This window comes from Candoia aspera, chromosome 1 (genome assembly GCF_035149785.1).
Source record: "Candoia aspera isolate rCanAsp1 chromosome 1, rCanAsp1.hap2, whole genome shotgun sequence".
Taxonomy (NCBI): domain Eukaryota; kingdom Metazoa; phylum Chordata; class Lepidosauria; order Squamata; family Boidae; genus Candoia; species Candoia aspera.
In genome coordinates this window covers 304082372-304102126 of record NC_086153.1, presented here as the reverse complement: position 1 = coordinate 304102126, position 19755 = coordinate 304082372, and the positions used below count along the sequence as shown (strand labels likewise).

General features: G+C 39.6%; 1 protein-coding gene across 4 annotated transcripts in view; it reads left to right on the top strand.

Annotated features, from left to right (window-relative positions):
- Nucleotides 1–17131, top strand: part of EML5 (EMAP like 5) — a 93673-nt gene extending 76542 nt beyond the window's left edge. For all 4 annotated transcript variants that reach the window (XM_063290209.1, XM_063290205.1, XM_063290206.1 and 1 more), the window contains 10 exons: nucleotides 2829–3037; nucleotides 3685–3842; nucleotides 4831–4945; nucleotides 8480–8668; nucleotides 8841–9013; nucleotides 9436–9598; nucleotides 10803–10906; nucleotides 13300–13453; nucleotides 14050–14150; nucleotides 16215–17131. In XM_063290209.1, the coding sequence (XP_063146279.1) occupies nucleotides 2829–3037; nucleotides 3685–3842; nucleotides 4831–4945; nucleotides 8480–8668; nucleotides 8841–9013; nucleotides 9436–9598; nucleotides 10803–10906; nucleotides 13300–13453; nucleotides 14050–14150; nucleotides 16215–16251 (1403 nt within the window). In that variant the 3' untranslated portion in view covers nucleotides 16252–17131. The remainder of the gene's footprint in view (nucleotides 1–2828; nucleotides 3038–3684; nucleotides 3843–4830; nucleotides 4946–8479; nucleotides 8669–8840; nucleotides 9014–9435; nucleotides 9599–10802; nucleotides 10907–13299; nucleotides 13454–14049; nucleotides 14151–16214) is intronic.
- Nucleotides 17132–19755: the final 2624 nt, after the last annotated feature.

The window sequence follows — 19755 nt, the reverse complement described above, 5'->3', positions numbered from 1 at the left end:
ACTGCCAGGCTTCTAATAACCAGGGCCATCAGAATTGCTCTTTGTGTCACAAACCTTTGGGAACAGGCAGCCAGGGCCTTGAGATTTCATTACTAGGCCGGCTGCAAACAAAGTCCATCCTATTTGCTGTTTTTGGCTTTTTCCTATCATTCTACTCCTTCCCACTGAGGTAAAGAATTACCTAGGAAAGTAACAGCTCCATTACCTGCAACACTACCAAACCTTGCCAAGTTGCTTGAAATTAAGCCTTCAGCCTCAGAGAAGTAGTTGAGCCCAGAGCACAAATTTCACTCTGATACAAAGGCACATAAGAAGATGACTCCGTGATGGGTTCCAAATGGAATTTTGATGCCACCAGCCTTAGACCGATTGATGCCAATGAAGCTAATGCTGGCTATGATATGCTGTAGGTCTTACCTTTGCTGCTACTGTTATTTGTTTGTTTGCTAATTTTCTATCCCGCCTTATTATTTTTATAAATAACTCAAGGCGGCGAACATACCTAATACTCCTTACTACTCCTATTTTCCCAACAACAACAGCCCTGTGAGGTGAGTTGGGCTGAGAGAGAGTGACTGGCCCAAGGTCACCCAGCTGGCTTTCATGCCTAACGCAGGACTAGAATTCCCAGTCTCCTGGATTCTAGCTCGTTGCCTTAACCACTAGACCAAACTGGCTCTCTAGCATTTCTTCTGATACTGCAAAGAAAATCAGTGGCAGTTGGCAGCCAACTTGATGACTGTATTTCAGAGGAAGAGATACAGAACCATATTCTGCTGCTCCCTGGGCTTAGTGCTTTATAAGCCATGACTGATCACTGCCCCGCTCATGCTATTCTGTTCCCTTCAGCTGGATTGTGAACTACAGAAGTAATACTGATATTCTCAATCTTGATGGCCTCCTTCATACTGAATTCACCAGTGTTCTTGAATGAGGGTTCCTCATCTTGGTCACAACTGGCTGTTTCTCATTTACTGCAACATGTTTAATCTTTGGGCTCTTCCTTTTGGTTTTGTGACACCTCTGTGTCTTTGCAGGATACTACTGTCCATCATGATTATTGCTTATACCCTACTATTGATGGCATTACTTACTACTGACAACCAACAACTTTGGAAGTTCCTGTCCAAATAGTTCAAGCCACATCTGAAGCTGTTGTAATCAAGATGTCAGCAGTTTCATATCCTGCTTGATCTACATCTTAGCCTCCCTTGAGATGGCTGTGATTCTACTGTTCATACTGACAGATTTGCAATACTTTGTCAACACAATATCACAAAAGTTTCCATGGTTTGGAAATTCTCTTGATGTAGCCTAAAATTACATTTGCCTTTTTTGCAGCAGTATCACACTACTGGCTCATACTCAGTTTGCTACTACTCCAAGATCATTTACACAAGTACCATTAACCTGAGCAGTTGACTTTTATTTCCTAAGGGAAGAACTTTCCATTTGTCTCTTTTACATCAGCTACATCCAGCTTTAATTTGTCTTAAAATCAAAAATATCAACATTGGTCATGTTCCTGCAATGTTCCTGGTACTTCCAGTTTCTCAACTAAATATTTCCTTCTGCTCTTGTGGTCTTCTTTATTGACAGTTTGGTTAGAAGCCCTGCTCATATATCTATCCGTAAAAAAACTCACTTCTCACCCCTATGGGTGGTATGTGTCTTCCTCAACCTCGGGTCATCTACCAGAGGCCTGGGAGTTTGAGGGTTCTGTGCAGTGTGTGTCTGTAATGAGCGGTGTGTGTCAGGGCAGGGCTTCTGTCAAACTTCTGACTTTCAGAACATTCTGAATAGGAATTGGCTACTGAGAACTCACGGTATGAATTAACAGAGGGCAACTTGAAAAACTACAGTAACTGTTAAGTAACTAGTTCTTATGTCTCACTGGCCTTGTAATCTGTTCTAGAAGCAGAACGTTAATGCATGTGAAAAAATCTACTATCCAGAAAGGCCTTTGCAATTTAAACATACATTCATTTATGCACTCAGACTTTGGTTATATATACTGTATATTGTGGATTCATGCAGCTATAAAAGATGTGAATGTGCATCTGAAAATCTTTAAATGTACTTTCAAGTTATTTCATAAAGTAATTCTGAATTATTTCTGCTGCCTGTATAATGAGTATTAAATGTGATGTCATGCATGGTTTCAAGCATACTTTGTAGAGCTTACTTGTAAGCTATAGGTCCTGGATTATACTTATTAGCAGCAGTTAATTACTAGTTTGTGCCAGTATCTCTCATATTGACCCTGCACTTAGATAGGAATACTTACTTAATAGGGCTACTTACTTGAGCAACATAATGTGTAGATAATACATGGTCATAGATCCTTCTTGAAACTGATGCAGTTACTGAAATAATACAGTATTACTTCCAATGGAATGAGAAATAATGCAGAGATTAATAGCAGACATGTTATATTGTTTATGCCAAGATGAGATATAAAAAATTTAGAGCTTTCTACAATTTCCTGATTTTAACTTTTTAAACACTATAAAAATTAACAAGTGAATAACAAATATTTTTCTTTATTAACAAAGGTAAAAATAAAAATGTTACTACTAACAATAATGTTGTTGTTACTATTATTATTATTACTAGCACCAATAAGGAAAATGGCCAAATGTTTAAACTCTTTTTTATTTTATTTCCTGGGGTTGATTGGTTTTAGGAAGACGTGGCTTCAGTGGTAGAAAGCAATGATGCCACAACTATAACTGAAAGAATATTGTTTAAGACACTGTTTGTTTTCACTATTTCTTGATACAATTATGAATATCTGAATGTAAAGTATAATTAACTCTTCCCACTAGGTGCCAAAATTGCCAGTAGAGCCGGTCATAACCAGCGTATTTTTGTAGCAGAATTCAGGCCTGATTCCGACACTCAGTTTGTTTCAGTAGGAGTAAAACATGTGAGATTTTGGACCCTTGCTGGAAGAGCCCTTCTTAGTAAAAAAGGACAGACAAGTTCAATAGAAGATGCACGAATGCAGACCATGCTTTCTGTGGCATTTGGAGCTGTACGTAATTTAAAAGAATATTTTAAAATATGTATCATCTTGAAAACCACTCTGTGTACTTGCTGCTCAGTGTATTTTCCCACTCATGACTTATAGTCTTCTAGAGTCATCCAACCAGGGTTGTCAAAAGATTGGGGTAGGCTGTATATCGCTTGAGCAATGGCTGACTGATCTTGTGAATACAGTACTTGTCATTTGTGGGGAAATGGTTATAGTTTTAACTGTAGCATACAGGGGCCCTTTCAAACAGTAGAGTATTGCTAGGTTGTTCTCACATAGGTGCCTTTATAGAACCAAATTCCATGGCTATAGAGTCAAAGACGAATCACTGGAAGGCACTTAAGAAGTAATAATAGTGCCTAGGAATCCCTGTGAGCAAAAATGTAGATAAAATCTCCAATCAGTTTCTGAAGAATAATGTGTGATCAGTGCTATTAAAAGCCAGTAAGAAGTGGAGAACAACTAGATTTTTGCACTTGTCATCACTTTCAAAATGAATAGTTTTTTTCTCCCAAAACCCAGAACTAAAGTCAGGTTGGGATTGTGGATTGGGCACTGTGTTCTGTACGAATTGTCCTTTCATAGCAAATACTTGCATTTATTCCTTTTTGAAATCAGATGATGGACATATTTTTCCCCCTTTTCAGAATAATTTGACATTTACAGGTACCATCAGTGGAGATGTGTGTGTTTGGAAGGACCATATATTGAATCGAATTGTGGGCAAAGCTCATAATGGTCCTATATTTGCAATGTATACAACATTACGTGATGGCTTAATTGTAACTGGAGGCAAAGAGAGGCCGTGAGTCCTGTTTTCTTACATGAATACATTTTACTAAATTATTAATGGCCACACAAATGTACTATAGTAAATTTTATTATAATCATTTTACTTGTAATGTATTTACAGTAGATTATGCATCTGTATTTGTACATTGACAGATATGGCTAATCGATCGCAGAGTAAGCAATAGACTTAGTCATGGCTGTTTCTCTCTAGATACTTTCAGGAAAAAAATGATGTTTACAATGAATAAATCAAAGAGATGGATTTCAGTTTTTCTTTTCTACCTGATAGGATGCATTTGGAGATGCTGATTACATCCCCTCAGTGGGTCTGCATGACTAGTTGTAAACTTCTAGTCAAGTAAAACAAACATCCTTGTGTAGAAAAAGTAGTAATTGCCATGTGACTTTTAGAAATAAACTTGCATCTCTTTTCCTATTCTCCTATGTGTCTAGTGGAGTTAAATGTTTTACAAATTGTGGAGTATAGTACATCATTTTTTCTTGCAAAGGAAACAGTTAATTGTGTGCTTAAAGATTCTAAATCAGTGCTTCTCAATCTTGGCAGCTTGAAGACGTATGGACTTCAACTCCCAGAAGTCCATACATCTTCACGTTGCCAAGGTTGAGAAACACTGTTCTAGATTGTATTAAAAGTTTAGGGGAATCTTTATACCAAGTCAAGGAAATGTATAATTGAATCATCTTATTCTCAGCTACTTACACAGTAGCCTTAATTCTAATAACGTCCTGAGATCATTAAATACAAACGCCTACAAAATCAGATGTCACCTGCTTAACAGCCATGCAAAAATAATTTTGGAATTATGAAATTGGCTTAAATACCATAGTGGATTATGGAGAGCACAGACTGAGGCATTATAATTTTTCAAATACTGGATTTAAATTTCTGTAGAATTGTCTAGAATTTAATGAACAGTTACACATATACTTAGGCACTTTCTTATATACTCTCTGAAAAGGCTCTTTCTTATTTTGGCTAGATCAAAAGAAGGAGGCGCAGTTAAGCTATGGGATCAAGAACTTAGAAGGTGTCGAGCCTTCAGATTAGAGACAGGACAATTAATTGACTGTGTCCGTTCCGTGTGCAGAGGCAAAGTAAGTGATGGTTTCAATAGTGCAATATGGTGCAGGCCAAAGATAGATATACAAATAACTGGCATTGTGTCTTGTTTCTGTGTTTTGTTATTAAGTAGATTTAGTTAAAACATATATTTAAAAAATATTAATAAATTATGTTAATTCCTGTTGCTTCATAGCAGTTTGGGGAGGTGGACACAGAATTTTGAAAGCATGTTATAGGCACTGCCCTAAAATGGCTGCCATTGTGAATGTTTCCAGTCACACAACATCTGTTTATGAGAAAGCAGTGATGGGTGGTCATAGTGGGTGTGGCTAGCAGAGAAAAACCTGTCTGTTTATTAAATTTAGAGGCCACTTGCATCTAGAATTATTTTGGGCAGCTTATACTTAAAAAGAAACAGAAAACAAGATAGAAAACAAGAAGAAAGGTCATGTGCATCTGGACAAACCACACTCTATAGTGTATATCATGAAACACAACCAACAGGGGCTCCACGACTGCTGTATCCCAAGACCTGGGAGAACAGCCAAGTTTTTAAAAAACTTCTGGAGCATCATCAGGGTGGCAGCCACACAGATCTCTGGGGGGATATCATTCCAGAGGGCAGGCACTGCGACAGAGAAGGCACACTTCCTGCGTCCTGATAGATGGCATTGTTTGATCAAGGGGATCCAAAGCATACCAGTTCTGCCCAATCTTACCAGATCAGCAAAAGCCATGGGAGACAGACAATTCCTCAAATAACCAGTCCCCATGCCATGAAGGGCTTTATACAGTAGATGATGAGCAGCAACTGGAATTGCACCTGGAAGCCCACTGGGAACTAATGCAATTCGCAGAGCAGTGGCATCACATAGGCATAATGAGACATGCCCAACACTACCTGTGCCACTCCTTTCTGGACCAGCTGTAGCTTCCAAGGTGCCTTCAAGTTGCAAGCTTCACATTGCAACTACCCAAAAGCTTACTATCTCCCTAGCTTCCAAGGATGTTCTCTACCAATTCAGTTTACCTTTCTCTCTCTCCACTGCAAATGAGCACATTGTCAAATAAGGCATTGGGCTGTAGCCGCCCATTATTTTATTTATTAAGAAAGCTGACTGAGTTTATGAGGTGGCTGGGTATATTGTTAGGGTTGTAACCCTAATACAAATTAGGGTTAAGATTGGTGCTTTACTTTACAGCACGCCAGCTGCCCATTTATTTATTTTTTAAATTAAAAGAATAAAAGCAATCCTATGGGGAGGAAGCTTGGCTGGTGCTATGGGAAATTTTGGCGGGCACATGGTGCTTACGGATGCCACATTGGAAATCTAGGTTCTAAATCCAGGAACAGACAACACTTAGGCCACCATTCTTTCAAAACAATTTGGTGGGCTAATGCCCATGATGTCACATAAGGGGGCAGGTAGGGATTTTCATGCAATGTTTTTTGTGTTATGTGAATCTCAAGTAGATTTTTACAAAACTTTTCAGGTGAGCTAGCAAATTTATTTTCAGTCTTACATAAGTTTTTTCTTTGCCTAACTTTTTAACATTGGAGGGAAATTGCCCCTGTTGGATTTGCCCATTTGTTGCCAAATGGTGGCGCAATCTTCCAGAAATTGCCATTGCACTTTCATTTTCAGTGTCAAAAGTAGAAAATTACTATGTATCCTGAAGCAGTTATTTTGATTTCCCTAATTAAATTAAGTTTAAATTTAAGTTAAAAGAAATCAAACATACTTATTTTTGTCCTGTAGTACTAAGACACCATACTTGGGCTGCAGCATTCATGACAACCACAAGAGGGCAGCAAAGAATTACAGTTTTCAGTATTTCTTTGCTGTCTAGAAGGCATCCAGATTTTTGCAGCCCAGATACAGTAGCCCACAGAGCACTTACTCTCAGTGATTCAGTGCAGCTTTTCTTTGTCCTAAAGTGTCAGAAAATATCTTCTTTCCCCTGTTGGAGGAAATTATGAATAAGGGTTAAACCATACCTAGCATTATTAATCTATTGTAGTCCTAAACTTTGATAAATCAAGATGGTGACCATGACAGTGCAGTCGAAGCTGCCATAGTATCATGCATCGCACATAAAAAACAGGCAGAACTTTAGTTGCACTGTTGTGGCCACCATTTTAACATTTTTTTATTACCAGAATCGTGTATATCCCTGCTTTGATATTAGTGCTGGTCACATAAATAGCAAAAATAAATGCCAACAATGGTGTTAAAGATGAGATAATACAGTGCAATAGAAGTATCTTATTTTTAAATAGCTGTGTAAAGTTTGACTGTGTGTGTAGTCACGAGAAATAAACCAGTAACTAGGGATGTCAATATACTTATCTGTTTAGCTTCTCTGTGCCATGATGGCATCCATTAGTGAACCTATTGGAGATTCCTTCCTTGTCCCTATTTCTAAAAGACTGGTTGAACTGCTCAGTCATTTATTTCCTCCACTTTCCCCTCTACCTCCATTAAACTGCCTTCAGTTTGTCAGAGCAGTTTATGAACAAAGGGTCAATACATCTGCAGACATCAATCTTGCGGAGGAGGAAAAGTAGCACAGATTGCTCGCTCGCTCTCTCCCTCTGTTTCTCCAGAGTATTTGAAAATATTTCCCTGCAGCAGCACTGAAGTTATAGAACATCCTGCCCCCTGAAATCTGGCCCTGTTAGACTTCAGGAAATTATTAAAAGCAGAAGGATTTAAGAGAGCCTTTGATTTATAAATGCTGCCACCTGTTTTTATTGCTTTGTAGTTTATGACTTTTTATGTGATTTAATTTGGGGGGACTGCATATTGCTCACTATTATGTAGTTGTACTGTGAACATTTTATTTGTTATGATTCTAAACCCACCAAGAATCCTGTGACTGCAGTGAGTGAAAAATGATATAAAAAAATAAAATAAAATCAGTCTCCAAACTTTCAGTAAATTTATTTATTAATTCCTTTCTTTTTTCCTTTCCTTTCATTCTTCATACATGCACTTTTGGAGAAATGTGTACATGAATGTTAATTATTAGGTACCGATCAATATATATATAGTGAAGAGAGCCAGTTTGGTCTAGTGGTTGAGGCTTCAGGCTAGAAACCAGGAGACTGAGAGTTCTAGTCCCGCCTTCGGCATGAAAGCCGGCTGGCTGACTTTGGGCCAGTCCCTCTCTCTCAGCCTACAATGTCAGGCTCAGGCAACAAGCTGGTTGGTCAATTCCTGTTGCAACCAACGGATCAACATTCACTTGATCTGAAAAGCAGACCCTGCACCTGTGGGAATAACGTTAGGAAGAAATATATATGTTGACTCCTGGCGATTGCCTGGACAAGTCCCTGCAGTTTTCTTGGCAAGATTTCAGAAGTGGTTTGCCATTGCCTCTTTCCTAGGCTGAGAGAGAGTGACTGGCCCAAGGTCACCCAGCTGGCTTTGTGCCTCAGGTGGGACTAGAACTCACAGCCTCCTGGATTCTAGCCTGGTGCCTTAACCACTACACCAGACTGGCTTTCTGTTTATTTTATTATATATAATTATATAATCTCCATTAATTCACTGTTGTTCTAGGGAAAAATTCTTGTTGGGACACGGAATGCTGAAATCATAGAAGTTGGAGAGAAAAATGCTGCCTGTAACCTTCTGATTAACGGGCACATGGATGGACCTATCTGGGGACTGGCAACACACCCGTCTCGTGATGTTTTTCTTTCTGCAGCAGAAGATGGAACAGTCAGACTTTGGGATATTGCTGACAAAGTAGGTGTAAAAATGGTATTTAAAAAGTCACAGTAATGATAAATGATACATTTTTCAACCCATTTTTTAAAGCATTACCAAGAGTTAAGCAAGTGTCTATAAAAAAAAGGAAGCATTGCATAATTCAATATGCTATTCTAATTTTAATGTTCCTTTTTAAAAACTATTGCAGAAGATGGTGAACAAAGTCAATTTGGGCCATGCAGCACACACTGTGTCATATAGCCCAGAGGGTGACATGGTGGCTATTGGCATGAAAAATGGAGAATTTATTATCTTGTTAGTGAACTCACTGAAGATATGGGGGAAGAAAAGAGACAGACGATCTGCTATCCAGGACATCAGGTGAGAAATTATATATCTCTCATTTGTTCCAGGAACAAATGTGACATCTCCACATGGGTTATATTACTGGATATGATGCTTATCAAGATATGGTGCTATTGCATTGCACTCATCTGTTAATGGCTTGACAGATGGGAAATTCTAGTACTACCATTTGCCATTTTCGAGGAGAAGGAACTGAACTGAATCCTGTTTGAGTCACACAATCAGCATTAGTGATGATCTGTAGGAAAGGTGTATAATATATGCAAGCTAGATGAAAATAAAAGACCCTGAAGTATGAAAATGCCATAGAATAGGGGGAAGTAGAATAATTTTCCATGTACAGCAGAAAAGACTCAAACAGCAGTTTAATGCCTTGAACTTTTTAGATGAGTTATTTGTGTAAATTAGAATGAATTTAAAATGTTTGATCTACATAGGTTCAGCCCAGATTCCCATTACTTAGCAGTGGGTTCAAGTGAAAACGCAGTAGACTTTTATGACTTGACACTGGGGCCTCCTCTCAACCGAACCAGCTACTGCAAAGACATCCCAAGCTTTGTTATTCAAATGGACTTTTCCGCAGATAGCTGTTATCTTCAGGTAAGCACAATAACGTGGGTTTTTTGTTATGCAGTTTTTTTCATTTATATCATGAACATTCTTCTTTAAGGTTATATCTTGGAATCTTTGACTCCAGTATGAATCCATAAGAGCCTGGTCTTGAGATAGGCAGTTTCCTGTTGTTTTCAACCAGAGTTTCAACGGCCCAAGAAGAAACTATAGCAGAACTTTAGAATGTTTGTTGTAGTAGCTGATAACTGTTGGAAGCCTTTGGAGGTTTCAGAGGTATACAAAACTAATAAATACTACTCCTTGAAAATATCGTACTTTAGAGTTCTTTGGGGTTCCTCCCATCAACTTTCTTATTTGAGGCAGGAGTAGTAGTAGTGATAGTAGTAATAATGGACACTTCATTCTAAGGCTATTGTATAGTTTTTGAAGGTAGTGCCCCCAAGCATCCAGTGTCCTTGCTTATCGACCACTCATTCGGGAACCATTTGAAGTTGCAACAGTGCTGAATAAGTGGTACTTATCAACAGTCCTCGAAGTTCTGGCAGCCACGTGATGGCAACTTGAGCGCTTGGCAACCAGCTTGCACTGATGATGGTTGAAGCATCCCATGGTCATGTAATTGCCATTTGCAACCTTCTCTGCCAGCTTCCCACAAGCAAAGCTAATGGAGAAGCTGGCAGAGGTCGCAAGTTGCTCTGGCAAGTCCCGCCGGCCTCCCTGTATTTGCGCTGAGCCACGGCCTCCTTGCACTTGTGCCAGGCCACAGCCTCCTTCCCCTGGCCTCTCTGCCTTCATGCTGCGCCACAGCACTCCCCTCCCCCAACTCACACATGGCCTGCACCGGGCCTCCCCATCACCCTGCGGCACCCCGAAGCTCCTTACCTGGGAGTCCTGCCACTTCCTGCTTAACAACCCGTATGTCTTGGGGTTACGACATTAACCAGGACTGCCTGGATTGCTGTTGCTAAGTGATGTGGTCATGTGACATCATGCTTTACGACCACATGCTTAGTGACAGCAAGTCCAGTCCCAGTTGCTGTCTTAACTCAAGGACTACCTGAAGTAGTTTAGATAAGGCTTCTCTGGATATAGTTCTGGACCTTCAGTTTTTGTACCATGTTGGTGACGCAACTTAAGAATATGAAGTCTTTCTTACAGACTACACAATTTGTATTAAATATATTAGAACACTTATAATAAAACTTATATCTCCCTATATGTATTCTTAAAGGTGTCTACTGGGTCTTACAAAAGGCAAGTTTATGAAGTGCCTTCAGGAAAACAACTTCTGGATCAAACTGTGATTGATAGAATAACATGGGCCACTTGGACCAGGTAGATCAGTATTTCACTGTCTAAAAATATGGCACATCATTTCCCACTGAAAAGAACATAAATTTATACACTTTCTGCATACAGGTAGGTCTCAACTAGTGCAAATTCAAATAGTGTGATATTCAATTTAGTGCAAATTATAAATTGATTACTAGATTGCATCTAATGTGAACCAAAATTCAGTTAGTGTGAGGTTAGTGTGCGCAGAGTTAAGGCTAGTGCATGCACAGTTGCCATTGGAGTTTTAGACACTAATCATTGTGTGTGCGAAATGGAGAAAAGGAAGGTTCCGTTCACAAAAAGCTGAAAAAAGAAGTGGCTCATTTTGAAGAACTACAGCAGAATACAGAAGATAGCAGGAATGCTTTGGATATGGGTTTGTCCTCTTTTACTGTTATACAGTACTTCATTAATAAACATTTAACAATTTATGTTTAAAACTTTTCATTGCCGATTTCCATCAAGCTGGAACCAATTACACTATTTTCCATAGAAATATCACCTCGAATACTGTGAATTTGAATACTGTAATGTGACCATTTCATGGGATTCATAAACCGCACTAATCGAGACCTACCTGTGCATTATGACAGGAGTATAGATGTGGCAGAACTACAGCATCCACCTCCATTAATCATTCTGGCTGGGGCAGTCTAGAAATATTTTGGAGTTCTGCAGTTCAACTTTATGGTACACTGAATTTCCCCAAATAAAGGAAGGGCAAGAAATACTTCTTAGCAAAAAGTTGCTAAGTTGCTAAATTGGAAGCTGCAATTAATCTAGCATGCAGTTCTGGTGCAGTTCTGGGCAACTGGCAGTTCACCCGAGTTACATCGCTGTTGTACAAGCTGCACTGGCTGCCAGTTGCTTCTGGGTGCAATTCAAGGTGCTGGTTATCACCTTTAAAGCCCTACATGGCACAGAGCCAGGTTACTTGTGGGACCACCTCTCCCTGAGGGTATCTGCCTGTCTCACTAGGGAAGATAGGGTGAGCGTGCTCCGTGTCCCTTCCCTCCAATGCCACCTTCAGAGAGGTGCCTTCTGTTTAAATGCCCCTACCCTTTGGCCCTGTAGCACAGAGGCAAGGTGACTAGAGAATTCAACTCTTCCTTACCCCTTTGGGAGAAGAATCAGTTTCATGCAAAAGATAAAACTTTTTTTTTTAAAAAAAAGCCTTTTTACCTTTAAATATTCACTGTTGAAGAAGGCAGATTACAGAGCTACTGAGATCACAGTAGTTAATTTGGACAACCCAAAAGAAAATGTAATGCCCCAGGCAGACCACAAGGTGGCGATGCTCTGCTACAAATGGAGAGTTCTCTGCCCAAAGTCTCTCTAAAGAATCTGGAAGTTCCAAATAATCTTACCAATCTCAAGGAAAAAATATTTTAAAAATTAAATCTTCATGAACCTGTCTCAAATACAAATAAAGGCTGAAATTTTATCCAATTTCATAACTTGTATAGAAACATAGAGAAGCTTAGACTTAGCACAATGAGCAGATTGGAATCAAACATCTGGTGCGAATTCCAGGGTAGTTACATATTTCTATCGAAATAGCAGGTATCTGAAGCAAATGTTGCTCTGCTTCAGCTCCCTGGGTTTTCCCAGCTTCTTGGGCCTACAGCCGCAACCATGTTATTCTTTCAGTGGGAAAACTGCATAATGTTTAAGCTACAATTGTGTATCCTACATTCAAGGACATTTTCTGTTAGAAAACATCAGTCTGTCTGTCAGTCTATCAATCAGTCATACTGTTAATTATTTCTTTGGAAACAATGTGTATAATTAAGTTATTAAAAACAAACAAAGAAACATTCCACCATTTTCATGAATGTCTAGTAAATTATTTGGAAATATTTAGGCAGATAACCAATACAGGTAGTCCTCACTTACCGACTCCAACTGGGACTGGCAATTCCATCGCTAAGTGACACGATTGTAAAGTGAAATATCATGTGACTGCACCAAACTTATGATATCAATTTGTCAGTTCCTGCTGTGGTCATTAAGTGAATCACCATGGGTTGTTAAGTGTGATGTCATGTGACCATGACTTGCAACTTCCTGCCAGCTCCCCCATTGACTTTGCTTGTCCGAGGCTGGCTGTGAAGGTCACAAATGGCAATCACCTGACTGAGGGATGCTGCAACAGCTGCATCTTTGACGACTGGTTGCAATCTCCTTTTTCAGCGCGTACGGTCACTGAACGGTCATTGAACGAGAGGTTGGTAAGCAAAGACTACCTGTATAAGGTTATGAAATAATGATAATGATAATAATAAATAATGACACAGTGATTTGCCTCTAACAATATAGTGTACCTTGTTCTTTATTTCCTCCACTACATCAGAACATGCTCTCTTAGTTCCTTTCTCTTCCCTCTATTTCAGCATTCTAGGAGATGAGGTTGTTGGAATCTGGTCCCGGCATGCTGAGAAAGCAGATGTGAATTGTGCCTGTGTTTCTCACTCGGGAATTAGCCTTGTGACAGGCGATGACTTTGGCATGGTCAAGTTGTTCGACTTCCCTTGTCCAGAGAAGTTTGTAAGAGCTTTTTCTTTGATTCAATTGCTAGGCCTTCTGATGGCTGAATTTGAAAGCTACCAGGGGTGTCCGCAGGGTGTGCTCAGAAACATTAAGACAGTGGCTGCAATGGTGCAATTGAAACTCTGCCTGTTAGTTAATGTGTGTTGCAGGCAGAGCTTTCATTGCACCATCATGACCACCACCTTGACTTTTTTTTTTTTACCAAACCCTGTGGACATCCCAGAAAGGTAGAAATGTCATTACACTTAAGTTTAGTCAAATGATTTGCCACTCATCTGGAGTAGTTATTGTCCCTTGGTGAAGAATTGAGCAACAGCCCATCTTTGCCTTCCCCTTCTGCCAAAGCAGCACAAGAAGATTGGTATAAAGCCGTGCAAAGGAGCAAAGGAAAATTGTGTTGAATTTATGTCCTTAAAAATAGAACTATCCCCCAGCAGGTGATGCTATATTTAAAGTGGTAGCTGGGATTGTTTTGCAGCAGGGGAGCAATACAAAGAGAAGGAATTCAGTAATGAGTCCAGATTAATAATGATTTCAGTAAAGTCAAGGTGATTTTAAAAAATGTTAAACTAACATGGAAATTTTTGTTTAAGGCAAAACATAAAAGATTTTTAGGTCATTCAGCTCACGTGACTAATATTCGCTTTACAAGTGGAGACCGATACGTTGTCAGTGCTGGTGGAGAGGACAGCAGGTAGGTCAATCTTCATCTGAATATGAAAAAGAGGCAAAACTGTATCCACACACCTTTTCTTCTGCTCTGTCTGAAACTGAACTCAAGTAATTGTTGAACTAGCAGAAATAGGCTGACCATACGTACCGTTTTGAACGGGACAGTCCCGTTTTTTTTTAACATTTCCTGACCATCCCGTCGTTTTAATATAAATGTCAATTTTGTCCCGTTTTTTAAAAAACGCTGGTGTCCTAACAGTCAGAAATCACGCTGAGACAAGGAGTAGGTCTCTAGTGTTGTTAGAAAATCCTAACAAACTGAAGAAGCGTGGGAAAACCCAGACAGATAAACCCCAAAAAGTCAAGGCGGGTCTGTTCTGTGTCTCTTTGAATGGCTGCTTAACTCCTCAGTACTACGCATGCGTTTTCCCCCCTGGATAGGGGCCCCCTCCTGCTCACCATCAGTGCTCATGACATCACCCTCCCCTCCAGATTCACTTTCCATTTCAGCCCCTGTTTGAATTGGTCTTTCAAGACACTCTCATTCCAGTCCAGATCTCCTGCTAACAGCTTGAAATCAGCAATGTAGATTCCCACTCTCTTGTTGCCTTGCTTGAGCTTCCAAATTCCCTGGCTGGCAGTGACCTCTCTGATTGGGTCGTCAAAGTGTGCTCGGAACCCTGCCAGAAAATTCTGGTAGTCGTTGAGAATTGGGTCGTTGTTCTCCACCATGGGAATAGCCCATTTGGCTGCTGGTCCCTTTAGCAGACTTAGAATGAAGGTGACTCTGGTTCTGTCTGTGGGAAACTCTGCCGGTCTGCTGTCGAAAAACATTGTGCACTGTGTGAGAAAGGTTCTCAGCTGTCCTGCTTCTCCTCCAAACTTCTCTGGTAGACTGCCCTGGGATCTCAAGACTACTGGCGGAGCTGCTGCTGCTGGCACCGGTTGTGGGTTGATCGGAGCTGGTTGTTGTAATTGCTGTAGCATAGCTGCTTGTAATGTGTTGATCTGGAGATCTACTTGTTGTTGGTGTTGTTGCAGGGCTGCTGCCAACTGTTGGATGGCTTGCCGAATTTCCTGGTTTTCCGAAGACATTTTCCAAATGTCTCTCCTTTATTTTTCTTTGTTCCTCCCTCTTTCGATGGGAGTAGGAGTTTGTTAGGATTGATGTCCTAACAGTCAGAAATCATGCTGAGATGAGGAGTAGGTCTCTAGTGTTTATTACTGCTACATAAACAGAATCCTAACAAACTGAAGAAGCGTGGGAAAAACCCAGACAGATAAACCCCAAAAGTTAAGGCGGGTCTGATCTGTGTCTCTTTGAATGGCTGCTTAATTCCTCCGTACTACGCATGTGTTTTCCCCCCTGGATAGAGGCCCCCTCCTGCTCGCCATCAGTACTCATGACAGTTGGAGCCGTTATTGGGAAAAGTGGGAAAAAATTGAAATTGAAATTGAAAAGGAGGCTGACTTACCCAGTGGCAGTAGTTCTCAATCTGGTGGGAAACCTAGAGTGGGAACCGCAGAAACAGCTGATTGGTGGTGAGCAGAAGGAAGAGTTACTGCCACCAGTCAGTGCAGTGGAAGATGGTCGGAAAAGCACACCCAGCAGAAAAGAAGCCGATTGGCTCTCAGGCCAAAATGGCGGGAAGAAAATAAAATAAAAGGGCATGCCAGAGACGAACAGGTTGTCAGGGACAACCATTTACTAGACTCCTCCATTCCTGTCCTCCCATCCCAGCTCACCGCTGCAACTCTCCTGCGCTTCTCCAGCCTCCTGCCGCCTCCGGACCCAACCACTGCCACACTTACCCCTCCTGCACCTTCCCAGCTTACCGTCGCCTCTGAACCTGCCTCACCGTTCCAGCCGCTGTCAACCTTCATTCCTCTGCCCCGTCCCGTTTTGCCACCCAATATCCCGTTTTTGTCTCAAGGAAATATGGTCAGCCTAAGCAGAAACCTATGTAATAATTGCTGGTCTGCAGTATGCTTTACATGTATTTTGAAAATAATATTTTCCCTTTTAAAATCCATTAACCTTTCATATGTCTTATTCTTTTTCCTTCCCTTCTGTCTACAAACACAGCATATTTGTCTGGAAATGTGTCCATATGCCTCATTAAGAGACATGGAGACCTTCCACAGAGGATGTGACATGAAGGAAGAGTTATTACTGCTCTACGGTTGCAAAAAGAGTTCTCCAGTGCCCCTCACGCTTTAAGAAATGGTGCTGATAAAGACAGGTAGCAATCTGTCTGACTAGAGTCTATCAGAAGAATGAACTACTGCAAATATTTTGAAATTAATCCTATTTCTAGAATATCAGATAGCCTATATCACTTTCCCACTCACTGCCAGATACTGAAATACTTCGATAAAGAAGGAGTTTGGGCTCAGTCTACGGTGCCCCAATAAGATTGTGGCTTATATTATTTCTGATCTAATTCTGTACAGTATATTGCGTTTACTTTCATCATGGATGTTTAAATACTCAGTACTCATACTCAACAGAAGAATCCTTATTTTATTACTGAAAAGAAAACTACTGTGCTGGTCTCAAAACTTTTTTTTTAAGGTGAAAATAAAATTGAAAAAATGAGTGGACCTCCAAAAGATTTGCTTAGTTCACCCAACCATCCAACCAATTAACCCAACCCCTTAAGAACTGTTTGCTTCTAGGACCTGCATAATTGTATTGATTTTAAGGCCTGAGTTGTAATCCTATCTGGTGAATGCTGGTAGACATGCAGGAGCCCATTCTTCAAGGCAGATTTAGTGTTTTTGTATCATTTGAGCATTAAATAAATTCTGTGAGCAGAATCACATTTGCTCACATTTTGAGTGCCTTGCCCCAAACCTAAAAGATCTAACTCCGTTTTTTGCCTTGTGAATAAATGCGTTATCAATGAATGAGAAAGCACTGTGCTTATTTGCAGTGCAATGCTGAACGGAAGGGGACTGACTTCACTTTAGTGTTCAGGTATATGGAAGGTATAGATTGTCAACAGTCGCAAAAAAACAATAGCAATAGGAATTATTTCTTCCATATTCCTTGCATTTCTGGATGAAAACTTTGTAAACTCAAAGTGAAATCAATAATTCAAATGTATTTTACGGTTTTTTTTTAATAGAAGAAATAAGGATGGTTAACTTTCTTGATCTTCAAGTCATCTTATAATCAGTTCATACATGCAGGATCCCATCATTTTAAACTTCACAACAGACATTCATGATTATTTGTTTCAAAGCAGCCTGTGTGAAAATGTCCCTACACAGAAAAGTTGCAGAGTAGCTAATTATGGGATTTTGATAACTTCTGTTTTGGCATCACGATATAACCTCAGCATAATCATGTATGCTGAAAACATTGGCAAATGACAACCAAAGCATTTCTGTAATTACAAATCCTTGCTACCCAGGGAGAAATAAGTCTCCTCAGTAAAAATGGATGTCATTGTAAAGTAGACCTTTAGCGTGTGTCCTTGAAACGAATGGTACTCACTTTAGGAAGTAAAACCGGAAGCAGAGTTGCCTTGTAGATGGGTCAGTTAGTGTTTTATCTAGAAAACAGGAAATGAAGTTTCTACACCTCCCCTCTACATTTCTTATTTTTTTAAATAAAAAATACCTGCATACCATTTCTCACTGAAAAAATCCCAATGTCATTTACAAAGAAATGAAAACTATATGACCAAGATTTCAGAACCAAAATACCTTCAGACCATTAAAAAGACAAATATTAGGGTGAGTTAATCGATGGATTTCTTTAAGATTAATAAAAGAACTCCAAGCAGCTAACAACAATCTTGCAAAATAGAAGTGTGAACCAAAAAAGAAACTTGCACATTAAGCTTAATTGCATTCAGAAAAGAATTCAGTCTTCACACAGTAGTTAGATGAAGAGAAAAAAAAAGGTAGCTTACATTTATTCAGTAGATTTGGATACAAGTAGCTTCGTAGTAGAAAGCACTTAATCATCATTGGTTCTTTGTAGACATTTTCTATGGAAATAGAAATGTCTGCGTACAAGCGAGATGAAAGGATGAGAGCCGCATTCTGCAGCACCTCCTGCTTGCAGGTGTGCCAAAAGGTAATGGAGATTGTTAATCCCTAAACCCAAGAAGAAGGAAGTGGAAATCAGGTGACCCATGTGACATCCCACAAGCACAATAGAGATGCGTTTACTAGAGAACCCACCCTTTATGAGACAATGCTGAGTTGATCCCCTGATAATTCCAACATTAATGACCCAGGAATGCCATCATAAAAAGATACATTTTTAAAAAATGCATGCCAGCATATTTAAACATGTTTAAAGAAACATGTTTAAATATGCTGACATGTTTAAAGACACATGTCAGCATATTTAAACATGTTTAATCTATGTTAGGTAATCTGGGACTCCAAAGAGTCTCCTTTTATGTTTAATGTTCAGTATAGAGCATCCCACAAGACATGGCATCTAAATGAACCTGATTACTTACATAAGAATTCTCTTCCCATCTTTGAATACTTGAAAGCATGTATAATAATGTCATTGAGGAGAAAAGTGGCAGGCATAGGTACCTGTTACAGTATCTTTTCTATTTATACCCTCATATTACAGATAATAAAATTTAGGTTAGGATTGCGTAACTTCAGTCAACTCAAGCACTGTACCAGCTTTCCATGGCATGCCAAGGGTTCCTCTCCCACTTTTTATTTTTTCCTTAAATGGGAGCCAGTTTGGTGTAGTGGTTAAGGCTAGAAACCGGGAGACCGTGAGTTCTAGTTCCGCCTTAGGCACGAAGCCAGCTGGGTGACCTTGTCCCAGTCACTCAGCCCTAGGAAAAAGGAGGCAAAGGCAAACCACTTCTGAAACCTTGCCAAGAAAACTGCAGGGACTTGTCCAGGCAGTCACCCAGAGTCAACACTGACTCAAAGGCACAATATATATATATATATATAAATGTATGTTATTTCTTATTTGAATGGGCTTTTTGATAATAGTAAAATTGTCATCCACTCAGGTAAAATGCAGGCTTTTTCCCTTTATGAGTTTTTCAGCAATCCCTCTTTCTCTACTGATGAAAAATAATACTCCAGACATTTTCTTTTAATAGTGTGAAGAGCCAGTCAAAGAGGGAGTATCCAAGGCTTTGGGAGTTTTAAGTGGGGCTCTCAGGACTGCAACTTAACTTCTCCCAACTGGGCTACATGTGGCATACAGCCCAGAGACCTCATTTTTTGCACAGTTAATATAGGTTCTAAACTGAAAGCATTGACAACATTTGAACAGAAAAGTACTTTAATTTTGCCCAGCTGGTATTTATTTTTGGCATGTTCAAAATCACTAGGCACATTACAAAATAATGTTAAAACATTAATAATATTTTAATATTTATTAATATTAAAATAATAAACTTATTACAATCTAATTTAAGATTAAATTAAATTAAAGCCTGAGTTCACTAAAGCTAATTTAAGTTACATGAAATGAAATCTTTCTTGGGCCCAGAAGATATCTCAAGAAACCTTCCCCATCTAGGAACAGACCAAAGAATTTTATGCTGGGCAGTTTGGACTATTTATTTATTTATTCATTCATTATTTCATTGCTGAGGCCACCCAACTCCACAGCAATTCTG